Source organism: Scylla paramamosain, chromosome 14 (assembly GCF_035594125.1).
Source record: "Scylla paramamosain isolate STU-SP2022 chromosome 14, ASM3559412v1, whole genome shotgun sequence".
Taxonomy (NCBI): Eukaryota; Metazoa; Arthropoda; class Malacostraca; order Decapoda; family Portunidae; genus Scylla; species Scylla paramamosain.
This window is the reverse complement of record NC_087164.1, coordinates 23,222,423-23,245,545: the sequence shown is the minus strand read 5'-3', so window position 1 is coordinate 23,245,545 and position 23,123 is coordinate 23,222,423. Positions and strand designations below refer to the sequence as shown.

Below are 23,123 nucleotides of genomic sequence, written 5' to 3'. Positions count from 1 at the left end.
ATATATATATATGTGTGAATACGAAAGACATTGTCGGAAAAAAAAAAAAAAGTGTAAATAAGGCGAGATAAGTATAGGACCATAAATGAGCGATCGGGGATCTATGATGTGCGGAAAACTATCCGACATAATAATATATAATGGCTAGTTAAGAGGAATGTGTCTAACTTATGTATAACACATAACGGTTTTTTTTTTTAATCCTCCTAGTGATTTTAACGCAACTTCGTAACTTGGAAGGAAAATGTGATTGTTACAAACCGATTCATTTGGTGAGTATAAGTCATATCACAGAAGTGTAAGTGCAAGGATGCAGATGGTTACTAGAACAGAGAAAGAAGAAGAAGAAGAAGAAGAAGAAGAAGAAGAAGAAGAAGAAGAAACGAAACAAGATTTCGACTGAAAAGGGCAGTATTATTCACAGATCTTCAGTTTGCACATAACTGAGGAAAGTATAACAAAAGGAAAGTTTACGATCCATTTATACATCTACTGGTTGAGAGCGAACCAGTTCTACGTAATCTGAGCCAAATAATGTCACACATATGCTAATGGATATGAGAGGGTAAGATAAGGAAATGAAAGTATCAGAATTCAATGATGTACGAAACAAGGATGTGTAATTAATGTCACTCCGGAAGTTCAAGAGTGGAATTATTATAAGGTACGAGTAAACTGAAACAAGCGAGTCCTGTTGAAGGCGAAACAGTGTGACTGGTCCTAACTAGAGACTGAATATTGATCCGTTGACTAGAAAATTGAAAAAAAAAGTGAAGAAAACGTTAAATGGGCTACACAAGTTTGTAAATATAACTCCTGTGAAAGCAGAGAGAGAGAGAGAGAGAGAGAGAGAGAGAGAGAGAGAGAGAGAGAGAGAGAGAGAGAGAGAGAGAGAGAGATTCGCTAAAGGAGGAAAAGAAGAAAGTAGCGAACAAAGAAAACGATGACATTATGAGTGTCTATCTGTGAGTATGTGAAGAGAAGATCGGGAAGCATGGAAAAAATCAAGATACTGTAGCGCAAACATAATACAGGCGAGATATGAGCATGAAATAAGTGCATAATCCAGGATCTGACCAGTGAAAATAAATAATTATAATAAAAAATAATAAGAGGCTTGTGGTGTGAACATGATCAAAATTTACTCGAAAGATTTTTGCGCGTTTTGAAAGAGAGAAGTAAAATAGGCGAAAATTATCAAACTCAGCTGCCTGAGATATTTCGGTTATCTGAATGTATGACTGGGATGAGGGGAGGGCAGACAAAAGTACGAGATAATTTGGATGTGAGGAAGGAACGCTATGCAATGAAAGAACATAATATAAAGCACAAATAGAAGAGGGGCATGGTGGACTGGGATATTAAAATAGGAAGTGTATCAATATGAGAAAGCTGAGATGAACTGTCATGGTCACCCATTTTAAAGAATTACAAAGGAGCACAGTATCATCAATGAATACTGCAAATATCCTCAAGATTTACTGTATCATTTATACATTATAGTATTTAATAAGATTCTACATAAAGGTGTGTTTTTCCATCAGTGTGGTCGACTGATGTAATAGTGCTATTACACCTTGTTACATTATAAGAATGTTCTTATATATAAGAACAAGAGCGACGTCAACGACACATATAACTATACAGGCATTACCTTGCTGAACTGAATGAGAAAGCTATTTACCTCCATTCTGAATTATCGGCTTTAATAGCACTCTGAAATTAATCACATAATAAATGAAACACAGGCTGGCTTTAGGCAGGAGTAATCTACCCTGAACCACATACTTCCACTCAAATGTACTATTCACCTGTTTAAGTGGAAGAAGAGAAAAATGGTTTAGTTTGTAGATTATAAAAAAAGTCGTTTGATATGGTATTGAGGGAAGGGTTACTTGCGAGACAATGTAAATTGATAAAGATTATGCATAATATGTATTATAATATTATGGCCTGTGTAATGGTAAATCAACAAATGTCTGTCACGTTTGTGTGTAACGTGGGTGTGAGACAACAAGGAAAGCTGTTGCCATCGCTTGTTACTGGCTGTGTTAATGATTTACCATAAAAGCTCATTGGATATAATTGTAAGTATTTAGATTTCGATGGCGATTTTCTGAATGTTTACTTACGATTATTGGTGCTGATGTAAGCAGATGGCAAAGCGTTACTGTGTGATGGTGAGGTAAGCATGAACAGGCACTAACAGCTCTACGTACGTATGTACAGAGATATTGTACTGAATGGAAATTAAACGTTAACTCTGACAAGACTAACACTAGTTTTCAGCTGAGGTCAAGTGCAAACAAGCAATTACAATTTTAATCTTGGTGGTGAAGAAATTGAGGTGGTTAACGACTACAAGTACTTCGGTATATAAAAAAGCAACCAGGCCCTTATATTCACTAATAAGGACCTCCTGTAAATAAATATGACCTGCCTGTTGATATCCATATTGAGCTGTTTAACACAGTGCTTGTGCCAGTATTAAATAACATGGGGTAATAGTATCATACGGGAGATAGAATGACTGCAGATGAAATTTCTGGAGTACATTTTATTTGCTCATAGACAAACTAGAACAGATATTGCATATGGGGAACTAGGGGTGTACGTACTTGAAATAACTATTTAATGCAGGATGACTTGCCCAGACTAGTAATGAAAAAAAAAAAAAAAACGCTAAATTAAGCCACGTGATGTATAATTGTTTATTGCAGCTACACACAACTGGTATTTATAAATGCATCGAATATGGTGTGGCAGGAGTTTGGATAGCGCAGACTACTAATAGCCCAGCACGTTTTAGGAAAGCTGTGGAATAGAAATTACGACACGTCTGGATGACAAGTTGGCATAGAAATATAAGTAGAGGTATTAGTATGAAAAAGTTTATGGGATAGAGGAATATCTTTAAGCTTTATAAAAGTAATCGCATTCATTTAACTAAATTAACGCACTGGAATAATCAGCTGCCAGTTATTGCCGGCAAGCTTCGTCAAATAAGTAGGGAAGAGGGTTATTATACTAAATGTAATGGTAGACAAAGTGGGGATGAATATCATGTTTTATTGCAGTGTTAAAATCAAGATATTCTTCAGTTAAGAAATGGATATTACATATTATGTATTACACCCGAATCAGTTTTAATTTATAGAGTTAATGCAGAGAAAGTGGAATTATTAACAAATCTATCACAACTTGTTAAGGGTTTGTTACGGTTATTTAGATAAAATTGGTGTATAGTTCAGGAGCTGTGCTACATTTTTTTCTTTTTAAGTCTGAGCAATAAATATACTCTATTCTATTCACACACACACACACACACACACACACACACACACACACAACGATCTGCATGTTACAGAAACGAGAAAACAAACATCTCAGTGCGGCCGAGGTCTGTCTAAGCTGAACATAAAACTGTCTTTCTCTTGACCCAGGGAACAACGCAGAAGGGAATTATAAATGGAGATAAAGATTTAATTTTATTTGTAATGTGAGGATCTCATTTTACTTGCACGAACACTCAGACAGTGAAGTTGTCATAACTCAGTTGTTCCTTAGGACATCTCCAGGTCCGTAGCGAGATAGACTTTAAAGGTGAATGTATAGGTAGGCAATATATCCCAAATAATCAATGCTTTAATGACGATAGTTACAACAGTAACAACAACAACAACAACAATCGTACGTACATCCCACACATACAGTAAATCAACATACATACATACATACATAAATACTACTACTACTACTACTACTACTACTACTACTACTACTACTACTACTACTATTTGCAATAACAATAATAATAATAATAATAATAATAATAATAACTTTTCGGGAGCGGTAGATTAAATTGTTTTTTTTCGGTAATTTTTCGTGGCTTTTGGCTAGTCTCCTTGACGCGTGGAAAAAAAAAAAAAAAGAGAGAGGAAAGAAGGAACAAAAACCCCTACAAGTTTCTAAAGAAGCTCTACAACTTCCTACGAGAACAGGATTTCCAAACACCAGTGGCGTTTTATCTCGACTACTCTTGGCAGGTTTCAGTGAAAGTCATTTTGTGTTTTTAAGCTGTTTTTCAAAATTCTAGTGATAGTTGACTGGGATTCTGCATGATTAATGGACTAAACACCTTGGAAAACCTGTCACATAATTTCTGGGGCTGTAGAGAACAGTCTTTATGAGAGAAATAAGCGTTTCTAAATACATGCCCAAGTTGCCGATTAAAGTTGCAGTTTTCTAGGAAGTTTACGTAAGAAAGACACTACCCAGATGTGGTGCAGTTGTCCCCAAAAAAGTGATGACACCAAGCAAGTCCAGTGAATTTCTTGTCTACATTTCGAATAAAGCCTAATATATGAACTGGTCTGTTTTGTGTCGAGAGCTCAGCAAAGGCCAAGAAGCAATGGAGAGGTGGCAGGTGGAGGCAAGTGATACCGATTCTCCTTTAGTCCGAAATATTTTGTACAATATGACATCACTTCCTGGGCCACTTGTACAATCTTTCAATTCGGGTGCGATTTCAGGTTTTCACTATTACTGACTGGCAAAGCATCTGCATGTTCACTAATTATTACTTGCCATTTATTTTCAGGTTAGAGTCGAATGTTCCGTAGAGTGTCCTTGGAGGGGTAGATACTTACAGAGGATGGGAAGGGGGACGGAGAAGGGAGGGGTAGGGAGGAGGCGGCGTATGACCATGAGCTAAAAATACTAACGATCACCCCCCCTCCCTCCACCGCTCCATCCTCTCTCTCCCGATCTCCCCCAACAAGAGCACTACCTCCCATCTCACACGTTTTCTGATGTGCGTTTAACTGAGATTCCCTGCCTCTTATTGTATCATTATCATCATTGTTGTTATTATTGCCATTATCTGCTCCATTTTTTCTTTGCTTGTAGGTAAGACGTGGTGTTATGCTCTTCTTGATCCAAGCCTCGTAAAAGTTTGTTTTATATTATTATTATTATTGTTATTATTGTTGTTGTTGTTACTATTAATATAATTATTTTCACACCGATCTGTGATGCCTCGTTTACCCATGGCCCGGACTGCGTGTGTGTGTGTGTGTGTGTGTGTCTAATGTGGTGCCCAGTTCCGGGTGGCTGTGATTATACAGTATAATATCCGCTGGTACGAATATTTTTAACGCTTTCTTCTCTCACTAGGACAATTTCCAAAGGCCACAGAGATGACAAGTCAGGATCTCATGGGTGTTTCCTTCCCACTGACGCTGTATAGTAGAGTCCTCGTTAAAGTTTCATACAAATCATGAAAATACTCTTGAATGCCAGAGCAACTTCCGCTAAATAATGTTAAAAGTAAATGAAATAAGACGCCGAAACGTCCGAGGAAGCGAACTTCAGTATTTTCACATCGATCATAATGACAACGTACCGAGAGGGCGCCGCAAGTTAATATTACTCGTATCCTTCCCTTGGCAGTGATAAAGATCTACATTACACCGCTGCTAACACCCCCACGGAGATGATGTCATGTCTAACTAGAGGATCAGCAGAATCTCGCAACCCGGTGCCTGTAAAGAATAGTCATGATGCTGATCACGACAGCTGTACCGCTCGTCATGCACCGTGATATGCAGCGACACGTCAAACTCGTGAGCATTCGTAGGGGACTAGATGGAGTAAGCAGGAGTGCAAGAAGAAAAGTGGGAGGGATGAAAGGAGGTGAAGACGAGGCGGATTTACGAAACGATAGCGTAATAGTGACACATGTTATAATAAAGGTAATGATATCAGTATTAACGACAAAAAAAAACCACACACAAACAAAAAAAAAAAAAAAATAGTAATGCTCTTGACACGCTGTAATCAGGCAAGGACATTCCAAGATCCCATGTCCTTTGTACAGTAATCCATCAGCTTGATTTGCAACCGTCGCAAGCTTACTGTACTGTAGAATGGCGATCCTTTAAATAAATGTTCAGTAGCAAGCACAGGACTTCCATCTATAGAGGAGAATGAACAGTATTCTGCTCTAGATGAGGTTACATGGTTTTTTAATTACGTTTTTACTGCAGGTGATCAAGGCTTCATTCGTACTACTTTCTAGACTAACGAACACATACGAGTATATACAGATCATACAAGTATCATCTATTCTTTTCTTTTATCGTGCGAAATCATGCTTCTAACATATGGTTTTGATTGACTGGTTTAAAAAGTTAAGGCACCGCAACATCGCTGTCATATGACGCAGCTACAAAATGTTCAAAGCAACTCAAATGGTTAAAACTGATAATAATAAAACTGCGGTAGGGTAAAAACAGTAAAAATACAATATGGTGTGTGTGTGTGTGCTCTAGTCACAGATTAACAACATTTCTACATTACTAACAAGATAACCCGGCTAATTATCTCCGGCCTTGAAAAATCGTCATGGCATTTTTGAATACGGACCAATGTCTCACGGCTGGATATTCTACATTAGATTATTTTTATGAAAGCTGCATTAGATTAATTCCCAGCACTGTAGCGGCAAACCTCGATCAATGTGCCTCAGCTATGGGCGCCAGTCAGGGAGTACGAAGAGTCTGCAGTATCAAGGAGGGTTATTTTAGCTTTTTGCATCAATGTTTGCTGGTAAAAGAACGGATTTAATAGTTTAACAAATATGAGGGATTCTCAAGACCATTATATAGGTGTATTAGCAAAGATAAGTGAAAGATTACTAGTTTTCTGAATTGCAGTATCAAGGAAAGTTAATTTTTTGCCTCAATATCTGTTGTAAGAGGATAGATTTGCAAGAGAGAGAGAGAGAGAGAGAGAGAGAGAGAGAGAGAGAGAGAGAGAGAGAGAGAGAGAGAGAGAGAAGTGTTAGAAAGCTAGTTTATTCACAACTAGTTTCACTTTTGGCTTGTTCAGTTCGACTCGCCTTATAACACCTGCGTCTCTATCAACCTCCGCCTTCAGCTTGTCAGAATGCCTCAACAAAAAAGAACCTAAAGGACGCAAGGTAATAAAGATAGAAAAACAGGAACCTTAGCGCGACTTCACGGTTTGAAACACTGACACATCCCTCTGAGGCGATGATCCCCGCCACCACTGCAGGTGATCAAGGCGTAAAGCAATTTGTCGGCCGGAACATGTGGTGATTGCGTCATACTCGTGCATGGGACTACCTCTAATTATCACGGCGCCTTGACAACTGTTCCGGTCGTCGTCGTTGTAGTAGTAGTAGTAGTAGTAGTAGTAGTAGTAGAATAAGGAAAGCTACAAGAAGCCATCATGCCTACACGTGTCAGTCCCTGTATGAAATATGCCTACCTATTTCCGCCCATCATCCCTATCCATAAACTGGTCTAATGTTCTTTTAAAGTTCCCTAATAACTCAACACTAACAATTCGATTACTGAGTCTATTCAATTCATCTACCACTCTATTTTAGAACTAATTTCTTCCTATTTTTTAAACCAACTCTATCAAGCTTCAACCAGTTTACACATTCTTAGCAGATCAGAACACTTACGACTGAGGGTAAACTCAAAACACTGCGAACCAATCCATCTTCGTACAATCTTTCCTTTTGCATTTATTCCAAGCAAACTGTTAGTAAGCACGCTGTTCCTTCCTCCTCACACTCATCTACACTACTCGAACTCATTTAACGCATTTTCTCCGGCAGTGAAATATTACTCTCTCGTGATGCGTTGCGTGCTGCTCAGACTCATTGCGCAACGTGTAGGCTCGCTGCATTTCACCGCGCCGACCATGTTCCACGAAGTTTCGCAATGTTCTCCGCAAAGTTGGTATAGGTAACAATACGCTGAATATTTTGAAGTGAAATTGTAGCATGGGGAAATATGCAAGTGTTTAATCTCTTTTCCTTTAAACAATCTGTCTGTCCTCGAGAAAACACACACACACACACACACACACACACACACACACACACACGCACACACACACAGTACAGTTTTGAGGGTGTGTGTAGTAAGATGAAAGTGAAAGTACAAACCCAAGGCTGAGGCAGTGGGTTACGCCCCTCACGTGTACATGTACTTAACCCTAGTATTGTGAAACACACACACACACACACACACACACACACACGTTTGTTGTTGTAGAGGGACTTTTACCTCTATAAAGACCACGGCTCTTCTCAAGGCACCCATTAACTATTGACTCAATGCTACTATTCGATACACACACACACACATATATTCTCTCTCTCTCTCTCTCTCTCTCTCTCTCTCTCTCTCTCTCTCTCTCAATCTTATCTCTGAACAAGACAGGTAGATTCTGACCCACTTATGGAATCTTTAACGTGAATGAAGTAATTTTTTTTTCGTTGGGGTTGGTTAGAGTAACACTACAATAAAAATAAATACGAGTATACATATATATCTTTTATTTTTATTTATTTATATCTGATCTATCATGTCGATTTAACAATTTAACTGTTTATAATACAACAATGAAAAGAAACACACAAGAAGATCATTTGAAAGTAATCTCCTCTATACCAGTAAAATGCTACAATATTTGAGGTGAAAAATGAGAACGTTTGAAGTCGTGAACAAGTAATGCACTCAGAACTTAGGATGAAGTTAATTAAGACTTAGATACTGGAGAAAAATACATAGGCAATGGACCGGTGTCAGTCACCCTTTTTTAGTTTGTTAGCTAGCCAACAAAGCCACTGTAGCCGTAATCCGATTCCACAGTTACCTTTGGCAGCTGCTTTTCGTTTAGGCGAATACGAAAAATTGGAACTTCAATAAACACTTTGGTGGATCCCATAAAACAAAGTAGGAAAACGCAATCAACTTTTTCAGTAGCATGACATCAATTACATAAGACTTGTCAAGGTAAGGATGATACTTATCCATATCAAGAGCTACAAATCACTCCATCCAATACGATTATTATCTACTCTATTATGACTAATTAAAGACTGGATCATGTTAGGAAGCTATCTATAGTACTGAGTGAATTAGGAGCAAAACAAGTGGGGGAGAGGAACACTGGGAAAGGTCTGTATTCTGAAGCGTTTTGTTCTCCCATCACAACTATCTTGAAAGGCCACAAAAATTATTTGCCGAGTTCTTAAGATTGTTTCTCCCGTTAATAATGTAGAAATCTTGTTAATCTGTTACTGCAACCATAAAAAAAAAAAAAAACACCCTTAAGAATCCGCGTAACTTCAACTAGTCTTTTGAAAGTTGTCGGGTTGCGGGCAGAAGTGTTTCAGAATATGGACGCTTAATGGACTAGTGTGGGGGAAACATCAACGCTGACGGAACTGGACAAAACACAGTAAAGGTTTCTCACACGTCGCCTTTCACAATCTTTCTCAAAATAAACGCCAGTCTTTACTCAGTTACAGGCGAACGGACGCATCATCTTATAAATACACGAACTAATGCAGGAGAACAGTGGGTTGCTTCACGACCGCCTCAGCACTGCAACACCAAAGACAAGCCTGGTGACCCTTTTGCCCCACTTAGAGAATCAGACGCCTTGAATTATACTAAAACATGCTTTGATTAGAAATATTGCGTTATTCTTTTTTTTCTTCTTCATCTTTGCTGTTGTTGTTATCATCGTTACTCTTACTGTATCATTATAAACATCATTAATATCTACATTACCATTTTCATATCTTCACTACATACAAACATCTACGCATATATAAAATAATACCAGGATCGTGCTGTTGCATGTAATTCATAACTGTAAGGTACTGTTGGTGTTGGTAGTGATGATGATGGTGGTGATTCTAACTGGTGGCTCTTGATGGTAGTGAGCATGACTATTGTTGTGAAGGTGGTGGTGAATGGAGTTGACGGTCTGGAGTGTGGTGGTGATGGTGGTGGTGGCTATGGCTATTATACTGTTGCTGTGAGGGTGGTGGTAGTGTTGATCGTGGTGGTATTTGGTGGATGGGGTGAGCTGGATGGCGGAGGATGACCCCACTAATGTTAACAGTTTATCCTCTATCCTAATTTTGGGTCAGTGAGGTCAATATTCCCTCAGTTACAGTAAGTACATTCATATCCCAGTCCGCTTTACTAGTAGTCTTTTGTTTTTATTTGTGAAAGTGACAGCGGAACATCAAATTAACTTACTTTCTTTGGACGCGTCATTTGGGCGATTAAGTCAGCTGAGCAATCTGAAATGAAAATGAAAGATATCAATATAACAGGTGTATTTATTCTTTCCAGTTTTCATAATCATTCATGCACTAGAGAGAGAGAGAGAGAGAGAGAGAGAGAGAGAGAGAGAGAGAGAGAGAGAGAGAGAGAGAGAGAGAGAGAGAGAGAGAGAGAGAGAGAGAGCAGAAAAAATCACTCAAACACATACAAAAAAAATAAAAAAAGGAGCCAAAAAAGACAAATTAAACACACACACACACACACACACACACACACACACACACACACACACACACACACACACACACACACACAAGTTGTCGGCAATGGAACAGGTGGTGAGGCAGAATTAGCACCAGCTGGCAAAGAGGAAGCTGACGGAACACTCACACCTGCATGGGACCTCTCGATCTCTAAGGTATAATTTATGAAGTTAGCACGCACCGACTCCTCTTCATCCATCACCAGTGGCTTTAGTAGTCCCTCCACGCTAGGCCAGAAGGGCTTTCGTGACGACAACTTACGTAAAACTGAGAGGGGGGAAAATGCTAATCTGGTAGGTAGGATCGCCAGAGTATTTGTTTATGATAATTGAGTTATAGTTTGAGCATTTCTGTACGTGTCATTGATACGATCTGAATGAAGCGTGTAAACAAATGTGAACTCTGGTATGTTGGCGAACTTTGGAGCACTTTGCGTCTGTTTCTGCTTAGCCTCGTTATCACATGAAGTGTTTTAAGGGTGAGAAGAAGCGAAGCACCTCCAGTAAATTGGCTTACCCACTTGGAACTCTTTTTTACTGAAGTTTATTCTGGACAAGTGCCAAATGAGCCTGTTTTTTTTTTTTGTTTTTTTTAGTACCTTTCGTCACCCTTAGTCAGCCTCCTTCACACGCCGAGGAAAGTTTTATAGTGTGAAAATCAGTTAAAATGAATGAAATTAATGAACATTCTTGAATAATTCATTGCATGTGGCTATTTATTACTGAAAAACCTTTACCTAAATATTGTGAATCTCTCTCTCTCTCTCTCTCTCTCTCTCTCTCTCTCTGGATGTCTGGCTTCCCTGCCCACTAACTCAGCACACGCCAAGCCTCTCCATGAGTACCAACCTTCCCTATACACGACACGAGAAAGACTCACTTTGTCCTATACCCTGTGCTGTCAATGATGTCTTTCTGCGTGTTGTGATTCTGTTGCTTACTTTGATATTTATTTTCTTTTACCGTGTTTTATTTTGTGTTAGTTCTTTTTTATCTACTTTTTCATTTATCATTTTGGTTTTAATCGTTATGATATGCGGGATCGTATGATTTCATTGGTAGGATGCGGAAAATCAGTCAGTCAAGGGTTCAGTTTAATTCGCCTTGTAAAAGCATTTCAGTCGCTCACCAAGCATATTTTTCGCAAGTGGGGTCTTTAGCCATCTAGGAATATCTACTGTACTCGTAGCTAGAAGTGTTGGCATTAAAGCAAACTCTTCAGTGCAGCTCAGGGAAGATTTCAACGTTCACTTATCAACAGACTGTAATTTCAAAAGCGGCAATAAAATTTTTGTTCCGCAAGTTGTCGTAAGCAGCATCAGCGTGTTTCGTAAAAAAAAAAAAAAAAAAAAAAAAAGCAAGAACCCTCTCATAATGTCACCCTTTTTGGCACCAGCAGGGACACAACAGAAAACGGCCTCCCTAACTTTGCAGCGACCTTGAACTGAACTCACAGGTATAGCAGTAGTTTCCAAGAATGAAGTCAGCAATCGTGTCGCTCTCGGTCCATGAGAGGACAAACACGTATTGAAAATGTCTCAAGTAAGCATGTGCATAAAGTCACGGTTAGAAGTTTGATTAATCCGCCACATCTGCTTTTTTTTGTGTTTTATATTTTCTTCTGATATGCGAAAAGATTCCTTAAGGGAGGCATCGCCAAGGGGGGAAGGAATATATGACTGTAAGAACCGTATTCTCAAACGTTTCTTTGGCTTATCTCGAGTACTTTCAACAGCCAGTGGTGGAAGTTATCAAGATTTCCAAGAGTGTTTTTGTGATTCTAGCGTAGTCTTAGCTCAACAAGCATACTGCGCACTGATGGAAAAAAATAAATAAAAGCAAGCATAAAGACCAAGAAAAAAAAGGAAAAAAAACAAACAAACACGAACATAAACACACACACACACACACACACACACACACACACACACACACACACACACACACAAAGAAAAAAAAACACTAGAAACACAAGAGACACACACAAAATAACGGTTCCTCTTCAAGCATTCATAGTAAGACTCAGATGCATACAAAAATATAAGAAAACACAGTAAAAAAAAAAAAAAAAACTTTCTTTCCGAGAGCAGCAAAACAGCTATATTTGCACACACACCTTACGCAAGAGTACTGCACACACACGCACACACACACACACACACACACACACACACATACGTTGGTCATCTCACCCTCATTTCGTTCCTCTCCTCCACCCTTTCGTTCACCTCATCATCTCGCTTCTACTCGTTCATTACTACACTACACTCTTACAAATCTGAAATGCGTAACGTATAATGTCACTTCCTGTACAGCAAGAGCATGGCAGCAACGTATCTAGTCGCGGTGAGGGGCAGAAAGAGCGTGGAATGGTATGTGGGGCAGGAGGTGACGGGTGACAGCCTGCCGGGGGAGTGGCGGGCATGAGGGCGGGCTGTGAGGAGGTGAGAGCCAAAATATCAGCACGAGCAGCTACACTTCCTTGCCTTAGTCAACAGTTGTGGCATATGGAGATGTGATTGAAGAAGGAAAGGAGGTGCCACGGACAGTTTGCTATGAAGTATGCCCATGTGAAGTGCTTAAGAGACTACTCGTGCGGATTTTGTGTATAGTGACAATGTTTCCCTTTTTTTAATACGTACTGTGGATGTTAACGTGTTGCAATGTATGTTTTAGTAGTTTATTTCACCACCAGCGACTCTCCTACAAGAATAGCATCAGCCCCAGTGACTGGCTTATAATGCCGTTCAAAAATATGTCAAACACTCATGGTCACGGCCAATACCTGAGTAACATAACACACTCACACTACATTCTGCAGTTTCCCTTAATCTCAAGCCCTCCGATCTGCTAGGAATCTATCAATTGTTTTATGAGAAGACCGTCAGCAGATCAGGGGGGGTTGAGACTGAGAGAGAGAGTGGTAGGGGGAGGGAGAGTAGTAGAGAGTAAAGGTTAATTGACTTCTACCTTTGACTCTACAAGAAGCAATAGGTATGTTCTTGAAAAAAAAAAAAAAAAAATCCTGATGGTGCTTTGACATCACTAGTGTGCCCGTGGAGTACAAGGGCGGAAAGTTTCTACTAAGGAGGTAGAGTGGCAAGGGTGATACAGTGTGCATATGTGACTCCTGGTCGAGCGCTGGGAGGATGGCTGTGCGACCTGTGTTCAGGGACTTCGAGCCGGTGGTGGTAAATATAGCAAGCATCGCAGCACTCAGATGCCGCACTTCTGATGGGCTGCTAACTAACACCACCTGTCACAACCCACCCCACCTCAGACTTTAGTACGCCTTCTGCAATGCTGGGGAGGAGCCGCGGGGAACATGCGGGAGGTGTGCACGTAGAGCCACGCGTAGGTATTTATCTATGCACACATACGCAAACAAACAAATAAACACACACGCAGACAAACAAATAAAGACACACACACACACACACACACACACATTGTTTTATTTAAAGTATGGAAGATCAAATCGCAACTTTCAAACACTACAACATCGTCAACAGGATTTTCTTTTTATCCGCATTCTTCTCATTATATATTTTTCTTTTTTAAATAAATTTATTTATTTATTTTGATGTCACTCACAAAGTAGAAACAATACTCAGCCAGTTTCTGTATATACCAGACATAACATATTGGTATAAGGCACGCTGACGGAGACGCTGCCGGGAGAATATCCGCAGTTAGGTTAAGTACTCTGTATTCAACGCCAAGGAAACACCACGAGCGTATCAGAAAAAGAAACCATTTCAAAGAGGATATGAAGACATGACTGCTTCACTGCAACCAAATAAAACTTATGGTGATGGTTTAATTAAACACTATTCAACATTACTTGACGATTGGTTAGCTAGCAACAACCTAACGTTATAAGCGTACACTTATCTTGGCCAGCAACCACTGTCTCTCAACGTAGGCTGTGGCTCATCTTGACGGTGATGCCGGAACCAATCCTTAGAAATCCTCAAATCATTAGATGCGACGACAAATGGATTATTAAGATTGTTTTATACGTCCCAACCTGTGTGGCGCCGAGACGGGAGGGATGACTCGTGTCGATGCGTTGCCTCACCATTCATTCCCAGAAGGGTGTCGGTGCATTGCTGTGCATCTTGCTCCCTTGAAGGATTGCACTCTGGCCTCTAAAGTTTGTGTGCGAGTTAGTTCTTAACATCCTGACTGTCACTTGCTTATTTCTGTTCTATTTATTTATAAGATAATATAGGTTAAATATTTGAATGATGAAGTTGATTCTGTGCCACCTTGGCTGATGTTGCCTATTCATGCTATTCTTTGCCTCATTGTTACAAGATATATTACTTTGTTAGCTGAATGTAGGTGCTGTCTATTTCACGGCGTACGAAGTGTTGTAATTTTAGACTCTTTATAATGTATTCTGAGTTAAAAGCCTGCTTAACATATGTTGATCTTATCATGACATCACGGGCACACACATCTTCAGAGGCTTACAAGGGACTGCCAGAGGGGGCCGCATTCTGAAACGCTCTGGGTTCTCATAAGGACTATCTTCAAAGGCCATGGAGATGAGTTATGTCCAGTAAACCTTCTTATGATGTTTTATCGTATAGACGGTGCAGAAACCTCACTAAAATATCACTAATATCCACCCCACACACACAAAAAAAATAAATAAATAAAATAAATAAATAAATAAAAAAAAAAATAAATAAATAAATAAATTGAAAATCTAGATAACTTTCTTCAGAGGTAAACGATGAAGATTGCGAACTTCTGATGCTATTGATGGTGTTGAGTCCTCATTTAAACATCACTCCAATCACACACACAAAAAAAAAAAAAAATAAATAAATAGATAAATAAAAAAAAAAATAAATAGATACTCCTAAGGATCTAGATACCTCTCACCGGAGACTGCTAGTGTAATCGAGGTATGTCATCGAGACGTTTGAGATTACGAGTCCTGATCCGGTCAACTCTAGCCAATTCCTCGCGCCAGCCACCCATCACCTGCCCAGGAAAATCTCCAACACTCTGCAAGCACCACCATTAATCAACCTCACGTTCAAAGCTTCCCTTGACTGTGATGGCTTCTTCTCAGCTAAATATATGCAAATTGTCTTCATTAATATGTCTATGCAAATATGTCTGTACAAATTTGTATTGTAATTTCGAAGGGCAACACTGATGGCTAAGGTGATCGAGTATGCAGTAGTGATTATTTAGTTCATGTAGTTTAGTTGTTTTGGTTCAGTAAATTTAGACAGGATTATTAAAGTGACATTTTGCAGTTAAAGGATGAACGCGCCTCACATGCTGACTGTATGCATCTATAATTGCTTGGGTGTTGTAACTTTGCTGGCACACACACACACACACACACACACACACACTCACACCATGCTTTATTTATCTTATTTATAGAAACTAGTCAAGAAAAGTTAAGAAGCGTTACATAAGTGGAGCACACAAATATATGTTGAAATCAAATTCATACCTAAAACACACACACACACACACACACACCTCTCTCTCTCTCTCTCTCTCTCTCTCTCTCTCTCTCTCTCTCTCTCTCTCTCTCTCTCTCTGTCTGTCTGTCTGTCTCACCCTATCTATGATTTATGTGTTAATAACTTCGGCTATGACAAAGTACGGTCGCTGTGTGCATTGCTCACTCTCTTAATTGCACGGAGGACACCCTCTTCCCTCCCTCTCCTATCTTGTCCTTCAAAGCTCAGTTCGCTGCCAAGTATTCTCCATTTAAACCATTGGCAGCCGTGTTGTTATTGGCTGATACACGACTCGTATGCCTGCCACTGTACAGCTCCCTAGGTTCTTTCGTTTCAAAAGGGAGATTGATGCTCGTGGATTATCTGATTGACCCGCCTCAGGGACACGGTCTACTCAGATACATAGTGTCTGAATTATTTAAATCACCTAATTACTTGATCCATGAAGCGGCGAAGTTGTGATGAAAATTTGGTAAAATGACCGTCCCCGTTCTCTCTCTCTCTCTCTCTCTCTCTCTCTCTCTCTCTCTCTCTCTCTCTCTCTCTCTCTCTCTCTCTCAGCATCATTGTTGATGTACACAGCACTGACTGAAAATGAATGAATGAATGAATAAATAAATAAATAAATAAAGCTTGAAAATAAACTCATTTGATTCACTTTCCTTTCTCCTCCAACCTGTGCGAGGCAGGAGGCGCAGTAAGACATGAGAAAACAAAATGTTACTAAATATAAACACACGCACACACCCACACACATACATACATATACACATGACAATGGTATACAAGGTGCGGCGGTCAGCCTGGGTGGTTAAGCATAAAGGCAACCCCGAGGCATGAAGCGTGAAGTGTGTGTCTCCGCATTCCCGGCGCGTCGTGAGAGGTGACTTACAAGATGAGAAGAGGCGTAGATGTGAAGGGAACACTCACACGCAATATGATTTTTTTTATTATTTTTCATTGAAAGGCAACGTTTTATGATGAGTTACATAGGAAATATAGCTAAGGTTGGCTTTGATTCGGTTTGATGAGCAGTCCACCAAGGTGAAGCCATGGCGCCGTGTGGTGTTTATTTTGATAGTAATAATTTGAAATGTACCATCATACTAATGTGGATTAATGATTTTGGGATATTCGTTGGGCACATAATTCGGTGAAACATTGATACAGAATTGGGAAGCGGCAAGGTGGCCGACCACCCGCTCCTCTCACTCTCCTCACTTTGGTCCCTGAGACGACTGGAGTGTTTATGTCATTAAAATAGATTTCGGATGACTGGAAAGGTTATCATTTTATATATTGCACTAACGCGACTCACCGTAATGATACACTGCAGAAGTGATCGTTTTAATTTTCTTTTGCTCAGCTTGTTAATTTCTTTCATGCATAAATGGAAGGAAACTGACTATTAACAATGGCATTAAGGCAAAACAATTAACAGTTCTCCCATCTCAATGAAAGGAAGACACAATCGGTGAGTGAACAGTGTTGGCCACGGCACGGGAAGGAAAAGGGCGACCCCGCGACATTCTGCACCAATGGTTATCATGTTTTTTAACTACAACGTGCACGCAACTTTGATGTGTCGCGTTATGTGGTTGCTGACAAGCCACTGCACTACGATAACCAAATATGTATTGGTTTCCCAAGCTGTACACTCATATGATGCACACAAACGTGTTTGGCGCACGTAATTTCACGACTTTGTGCTGCGCAGATACACATCACGGTTTTGCATGACGCATCGCGCCTGTGTACAGAAAGAAAACACTAGTTCCTTATGATAAGAACAATCACATGCAGTAGAAGATCCGCCACAACAATTTCCCCGCGGCAAATACATCGCAGACCTTTCCCAAGAGGCGGGTTTGGCGTCGCGAGGCCCAGCGTGTCACCCACCTTGAGAGTGCCCGTTGAAGAAGGAGCTCAAGGGCGTGCCACAACACCCACCTTCTGTAGGGCACAAGAGCCAACTGGCGCTGCCATCATCACCTTGCCTCCACCCTTCCCGGTGTCGTCAATCATACCCTGCCTTCCCCTCCTCTCACTCCCATCTCGCCCATCGCCTGCCCTGCCCGTATTACCCTCACGCCGAGACCCTCGTCACGCCAGGCAGCCTGCACCTCACACCTCCACACATACACTTTTGTCACATTTGGATGCAATTACAGCTTAAGTGATAAATATGTTTCTCTCTCTCTCTCTCTCTCTCTCTCTCTCTCTCTCTCTCTCTATATATATATATATATATACATATGTAATCAACTGGATATATGAAAACTATGATGATGTGGTGGTGGTGGTGGCAGCTGCGGCGGTAAAGGTGGCAGTGGTGAGTTGTTAAACGTGACGCTGAAGCTCCTCATGGCCATTAGTCATCCCAGCCAATAAGTCTGGCTTCATTCTGGTCACGGTGCTTCACCCACCACTCGCAGCAGCATGCCTGTCATTGGGGTGGCGGGGCTGAGGCGTGAAGAGGGGCGGGGCGAGAAGGGCGTATACATGCCAGGTGAGGTTGCCAGCACTGCGAGGGAAGGTGAGCGGCAGGTGGCAGGGTGAGCTGTGGGTACTGGCGTGGTGACTCGGGGGACCATGTGACGGGAGGGGTGGATAGTGGTGGTGAAGGGGCGGTGTGGTGGGGATAGTGGCTGTGGAGGGGCGGTGTGATGTGGATAGTGGCTGTGGAGGGGCGGTGTGGTGTGACAGTGGCGGTGGAGGGACGGTGTGGTGTGGATAGTGGCGGTGGAGGGGCGTGTGGTGTAGATAGTGGCGGTGGTGTGATGGTAGTGGTGTGGTGTGGGTTGCGGGTGTGTTGATTGGCGAGGATAGTGGTGATGTGAATAAATGTATGTGGTTGTGACTGATAAGTAATGCCTAAAGCTGAAACATTGCCATTTTTTTAAAGGGAGTCCAAATGTTTACATATAAGAAATATAATATCTGGGAGGGGAAAGAAATAAAAAGTAAAGGATAGAAAAGGCAAGATTGAAATAGGATAAAGCTCTCTCTCTCTCTCTCTCTCTCTCTCTCTCTCTCTCTCTCTCTCTCTCTCTCTCTCTCTCTCTCTCTCTCTCTCTCTCTCTCTTTCTCTCTCTCCAGTGATAACCCCTCTTGGTATATTCTTGGCTTGCAAATATTTATTGGTGCTCAATCTGCTAACTGCAAATGAATGTATGATTGTTTAATTACACTGAAGTACAAACGAAAAGAAGTATTGGCCTTTGTGCTCGAAGGTTTCGTGCTGCTGACAAGTATCCCATATGGACATGTATAGGAGTGGGAAATGCCCAGATATGGACTTTAGCTTGCACTGTTTGAACCTTACCAGAGTCACTGCCTTGCCATGAACACAAGGCTTCCTGGATACGCGTACTACTCATTTTGCTTCAGGTTCTCTCTCTTTCCAGGAAGGACCAATCACGTTCTTCGTTCGTCTCTTGATAAATTCACTTGGGTAGCTATTTTTTTTTTTTATCTCTTTCGTCCAATTCTTTTCATTTATTAAATTTGCCGATATCACAGTTATCAGTACATGAGGTTATTATTATTTTTTTTTCTTAAGCTGATCAATATCACTGTCATTCTTAATTAGGGTTTAATTTCATGATATCAATTCGTAGTTCATTATTATCATTATTATTATCTTTTATACTTATCTATTTTACTAATTTATCACTTTATTAATTTATCTATGTAGTTACATTCTATTTATTTATTTTTTCTGTTTAGTTTATACATTGATTCATTTTTAAACATTCATTTATTCATTTTGTGTGTGTGTTTTTAAGAGTGTGACTTGCACTGATAACTGGATACTGGCGTAGCGTTAGACAGCTTCATTTGTTACCCATATCTGATACAATTTCAAATCCTAACCTCTCTTGCTCTTGTTCTTCTGGTCCTCTTCCGTTGTATAATTCTTCTGGGAGCAACACTTGAGCGGACTCGTTTCTTTTCTTCTCTTTCTTAGATATTTTAAGTTTTCTGTTTTAGTATCTGCTCAGAATCACGTAAAAAGAAAAAAAAGTGGCAATATCTATGAATTTCGTCTCTCATATCTGGTCATTTGCATATTAATGTATTAACGAATACTGTCAACCACGTATCATCATTTCTTCTTTGTTTTTTTGCAATAGATAATGAACAGAAGAGCACAATAGACGATGTGATAATTGTGTAGTTCTGTGCTATGTTGTGTTGTGTTGTTTTGTGTTGTGTTGTGATGTGTTAACTTGTCTTGTAATGCTTTGTGTTGTGTTGTGTTTTGTTGTGTTGTTGCAATGCGTTGTAGTGTGTTATCATGTGTTGTGATGTGTTGACATGTGTGTTGTGATGTTTATGTTGTGTTGTGCTATGCTGTGTTATTGATGTGTCGTGTAGTGTTTTGATGTGATGTGATGTGTTAGGTTGTGTTGCGTTATCGTTTCAATGCACTGTCTTGTGTTGTGTCGTATTGTGTTGTGTTTTGATGTGATCTGTTGTAAAATGACGCGATCATAAGATACAAGTGCGCCTTTTTTTAGTGGGTCTTTTTTTCAGTGAGCCTTTTAACCAGTGAACCTTTTTCTACCCTTTTTTCAGTCCTTCGCCAGAGCCTCCCTTACATAAAAAGCATCTCTTCGTACTTGCATGAATTGATACCATAGAAAAATCGTCAATCTTTCTTTCATCAGTCTCTTTGTCTGTGACCTTGAGTGCTGAAGTGAAGGTGCACTGCTTACACTGCCGCTGGAGGTCATGGTGATGGCTTGAAGGCCGAGACTTAAAAACTATCGCGTCTGAATCGAAGTCCAGGTGTTCGGGAATGCTTTAAATTACGTATGCTTTTGATTTAGTGATTCATTTATATACATTTTTTACTCAACCAATGAAAATATCACCCGTGTATTTTTCTTAGGGGTGTTGAATAAAAGTCTTTCTACAAGTGTATCTCTGGATGCTTGCTGGATGATCCTGTTGTATATATAGCTGGTTCATGAATGTGGTCAAAATATTAATGCCTTGCCACGGCAATTTGATTTTCAAACTGCTTGGTCATGGATGGAGAACACACGATCAGTATGTATTACAGTGCTACGCCCTCGTGCACGCCGTACCGGGCCAATAAGTAAGCAGCGCCAGGAAAAAGTAAATTGAACCCTTAACTCAAAGGAAGTGCCAACGTGAGGTAACATGACATGATTAAAGGGTAATGCACCTCGTCATGTCCAATACAATACGTATCTACAGTAGGTGCCAAGAGAGATCAAAGCCATGTCGCGGTAAACTGCCCGGCACAGATGACCTGCCAATGCATTTTATCACTATGGAACATGAAAAAAAGTCAGACTACATTTGCTTTGCACAGAACAAAGGCCTGCATTCAGAAACGCTTTTCCCTTTTACCACAACTAGTTTCAAAGGCCACAGAGGTGATTAGCCAGTTTCTAAGGAGTGTTTCTCCTGTTAATAATGTAGAAACCTTGTCAATCTGTCACTAGAACCATAAAACACCGTTAAAATCCTGTGTCACTTCAACTAGAGCTTTTGAAAGTAGTCGAGGTGCGGGCTGAAGTGTTGTGGTCACCCTCTCACCTCAACACCCTCACAGAGGCGGTGGTTTCACACGGCGGTCACCTTATCAATTATGGAGCAAAACTCAGGTGCAGCAGCTTTACACCTCCCAGATTTCCAGTCAGGCAGGAATAAGTACTGCGCGATAACACGGGTGGAGAACGTTCTCGCTGTTACAATGACGTTTCCCGTAAAAATTTCAATCAAATTGTTCTATGATAATGATCCGTGACTTGGTCGATGCGGAGGTGAGGGAGAAGGCGTCCTCTGCTGAGCATGTTACCTGGCGATGGCTTTGCATGTCAAGTGGTGATAATGTTGCACGCTGGACACCAATAACGGAAAACATTAAAGTATGCTACTCTACCTCATCCCCCTCCTCCCCTCTCTTTCTCTCTAGAACTTAAGGCAATTTAGTTCTGAAGGTGAAACAGATTAGGAAGGGAAAAAAGACAGAAACAGGAGGGATGCAGACTTTACCAGTGAAAGGCATGAAAGAGCAAAGGCAGTGTCTTGCATTAGTGAGACTGATAACAAGGGCTGAGTGTCGTACAGAGTATTAGAATAAACACATCATTTGCGTCAATGCTTGTTGGGCGACGGCAAAACATGTAAACTGATGTCTCCAGCACGCAAGGACGCACTTGTATGGGTGAGCTGGCTGATGCACGCCGCTGTAACATCACTGACAGCAGCACCAGATGGGCCCACCACGACCACCTCGCTCTGTGATGGCCGCTGCTATTTTACTCACACAGTCGATGAACAAACGAAAGTTGCACAACAGTAGTCTACCAATGGGTCATAAAAATAGGATATATATATTGAGTAAAACACAAACAGTGAAAGAAACCATGTAAGGGTCCTGTAGAAACCCGACATGTGCGGTTTGAAGTGTTGCGACGGCCTCAGTCCAGTGCTGAGACACGTAATGGTTGTTGTTATTGCATCATCATGTTGGAGAACCGGATTGGTAAGTTTTTTTTCTCTTCACATATGCGGATTTGCAAAGTCGACCGTCTTTCCATAAAAAAAAAATAAATAAATAAAATAAATAAAAATAAATAGAATCTTGTTAGGTTTGCAAAATTATCTTGAATGTATGGTTATCTCGTCAAAATAATAATAATAATAATAATAACAATCTGCAAAACAAATCGACAATCTAAAAAAAATTACTGGTTAGTGTGTGTGTGTGTGTACAATATGTATGTATGGATGCTTGTGTATCAACGTAACTATCTATCGAAACGCTCTCTGTTCGTCTATTTATCTATCTGTCTATCTATCTATCTATTCTATCTATCTATCTATCTATCTATCTATGTGCCTATATATTTACATATCTATCTTCTTATTTATCTTAAATCAAACATATAGTATTGTATCTATCTACGTATCAAATTCATACATGTATGTATATAACTATCTGTTCATTTATAGAGTTAGCTATACTTTTCCACCTCACAGTATGATCAATCAACCTGTTAATTCATCTACCAATTTCTCCAACTGTACTTTAGACGGGAGGAAGAAGTCAAAATCTTAGTGACCAAAAGACTTAGAGGATTCAGTTTAGCAAAAAGCAGAATGTGTCCATGGCAGAAACACCAATGCCTTACGTGTGGCAGTGTGGCCTTAATACCCTCGCCTCTTGAAGGTGGATGGGTGTTAGGGACGCTGGGG

The 23,123-nt window shown here is 40.3% G+C and overlaps 1 protein-coding gene across 3 annotated transcripts in view; it reads right to left on the bottom strand.

Moving 5' to 3' along the window:
- The window catches only part of LOC135107041 (calcineurin subunit B type 2), an 85,607-nt gene that overhangs the window by 53,304 nt on the left and 9,180 nt on the right, over nucleotides 1–23,123 (bottom strand). Inside the window, exons 1-2 of one of the 3 annotated variants that reach the window (XM_064016630.1) lie at nucleotides 17,784–17,898; nucleotides 10,098–10,141 (exon numbers count right to left, since the gene is read on the bottom strand). In XM_064016630.1, the coding sequence (XP_063872700.1) occupies nucleotides 10,098–10,115 (18 nt within the window). In that variant the 5' untranslated portion in view covers nucleotides 10,116–10,141; nucleotides 17,784–17,898. Of the gene's footprint in view, nucleotides 1–10,097; nucleotides 10,142–17,783; nucleotides 17,899–23,123 lie in introns of those variants that run through there. The other 2 variants (XM_064016631.1, XM_064016627.1) reach the window with 2 other exon arrangements.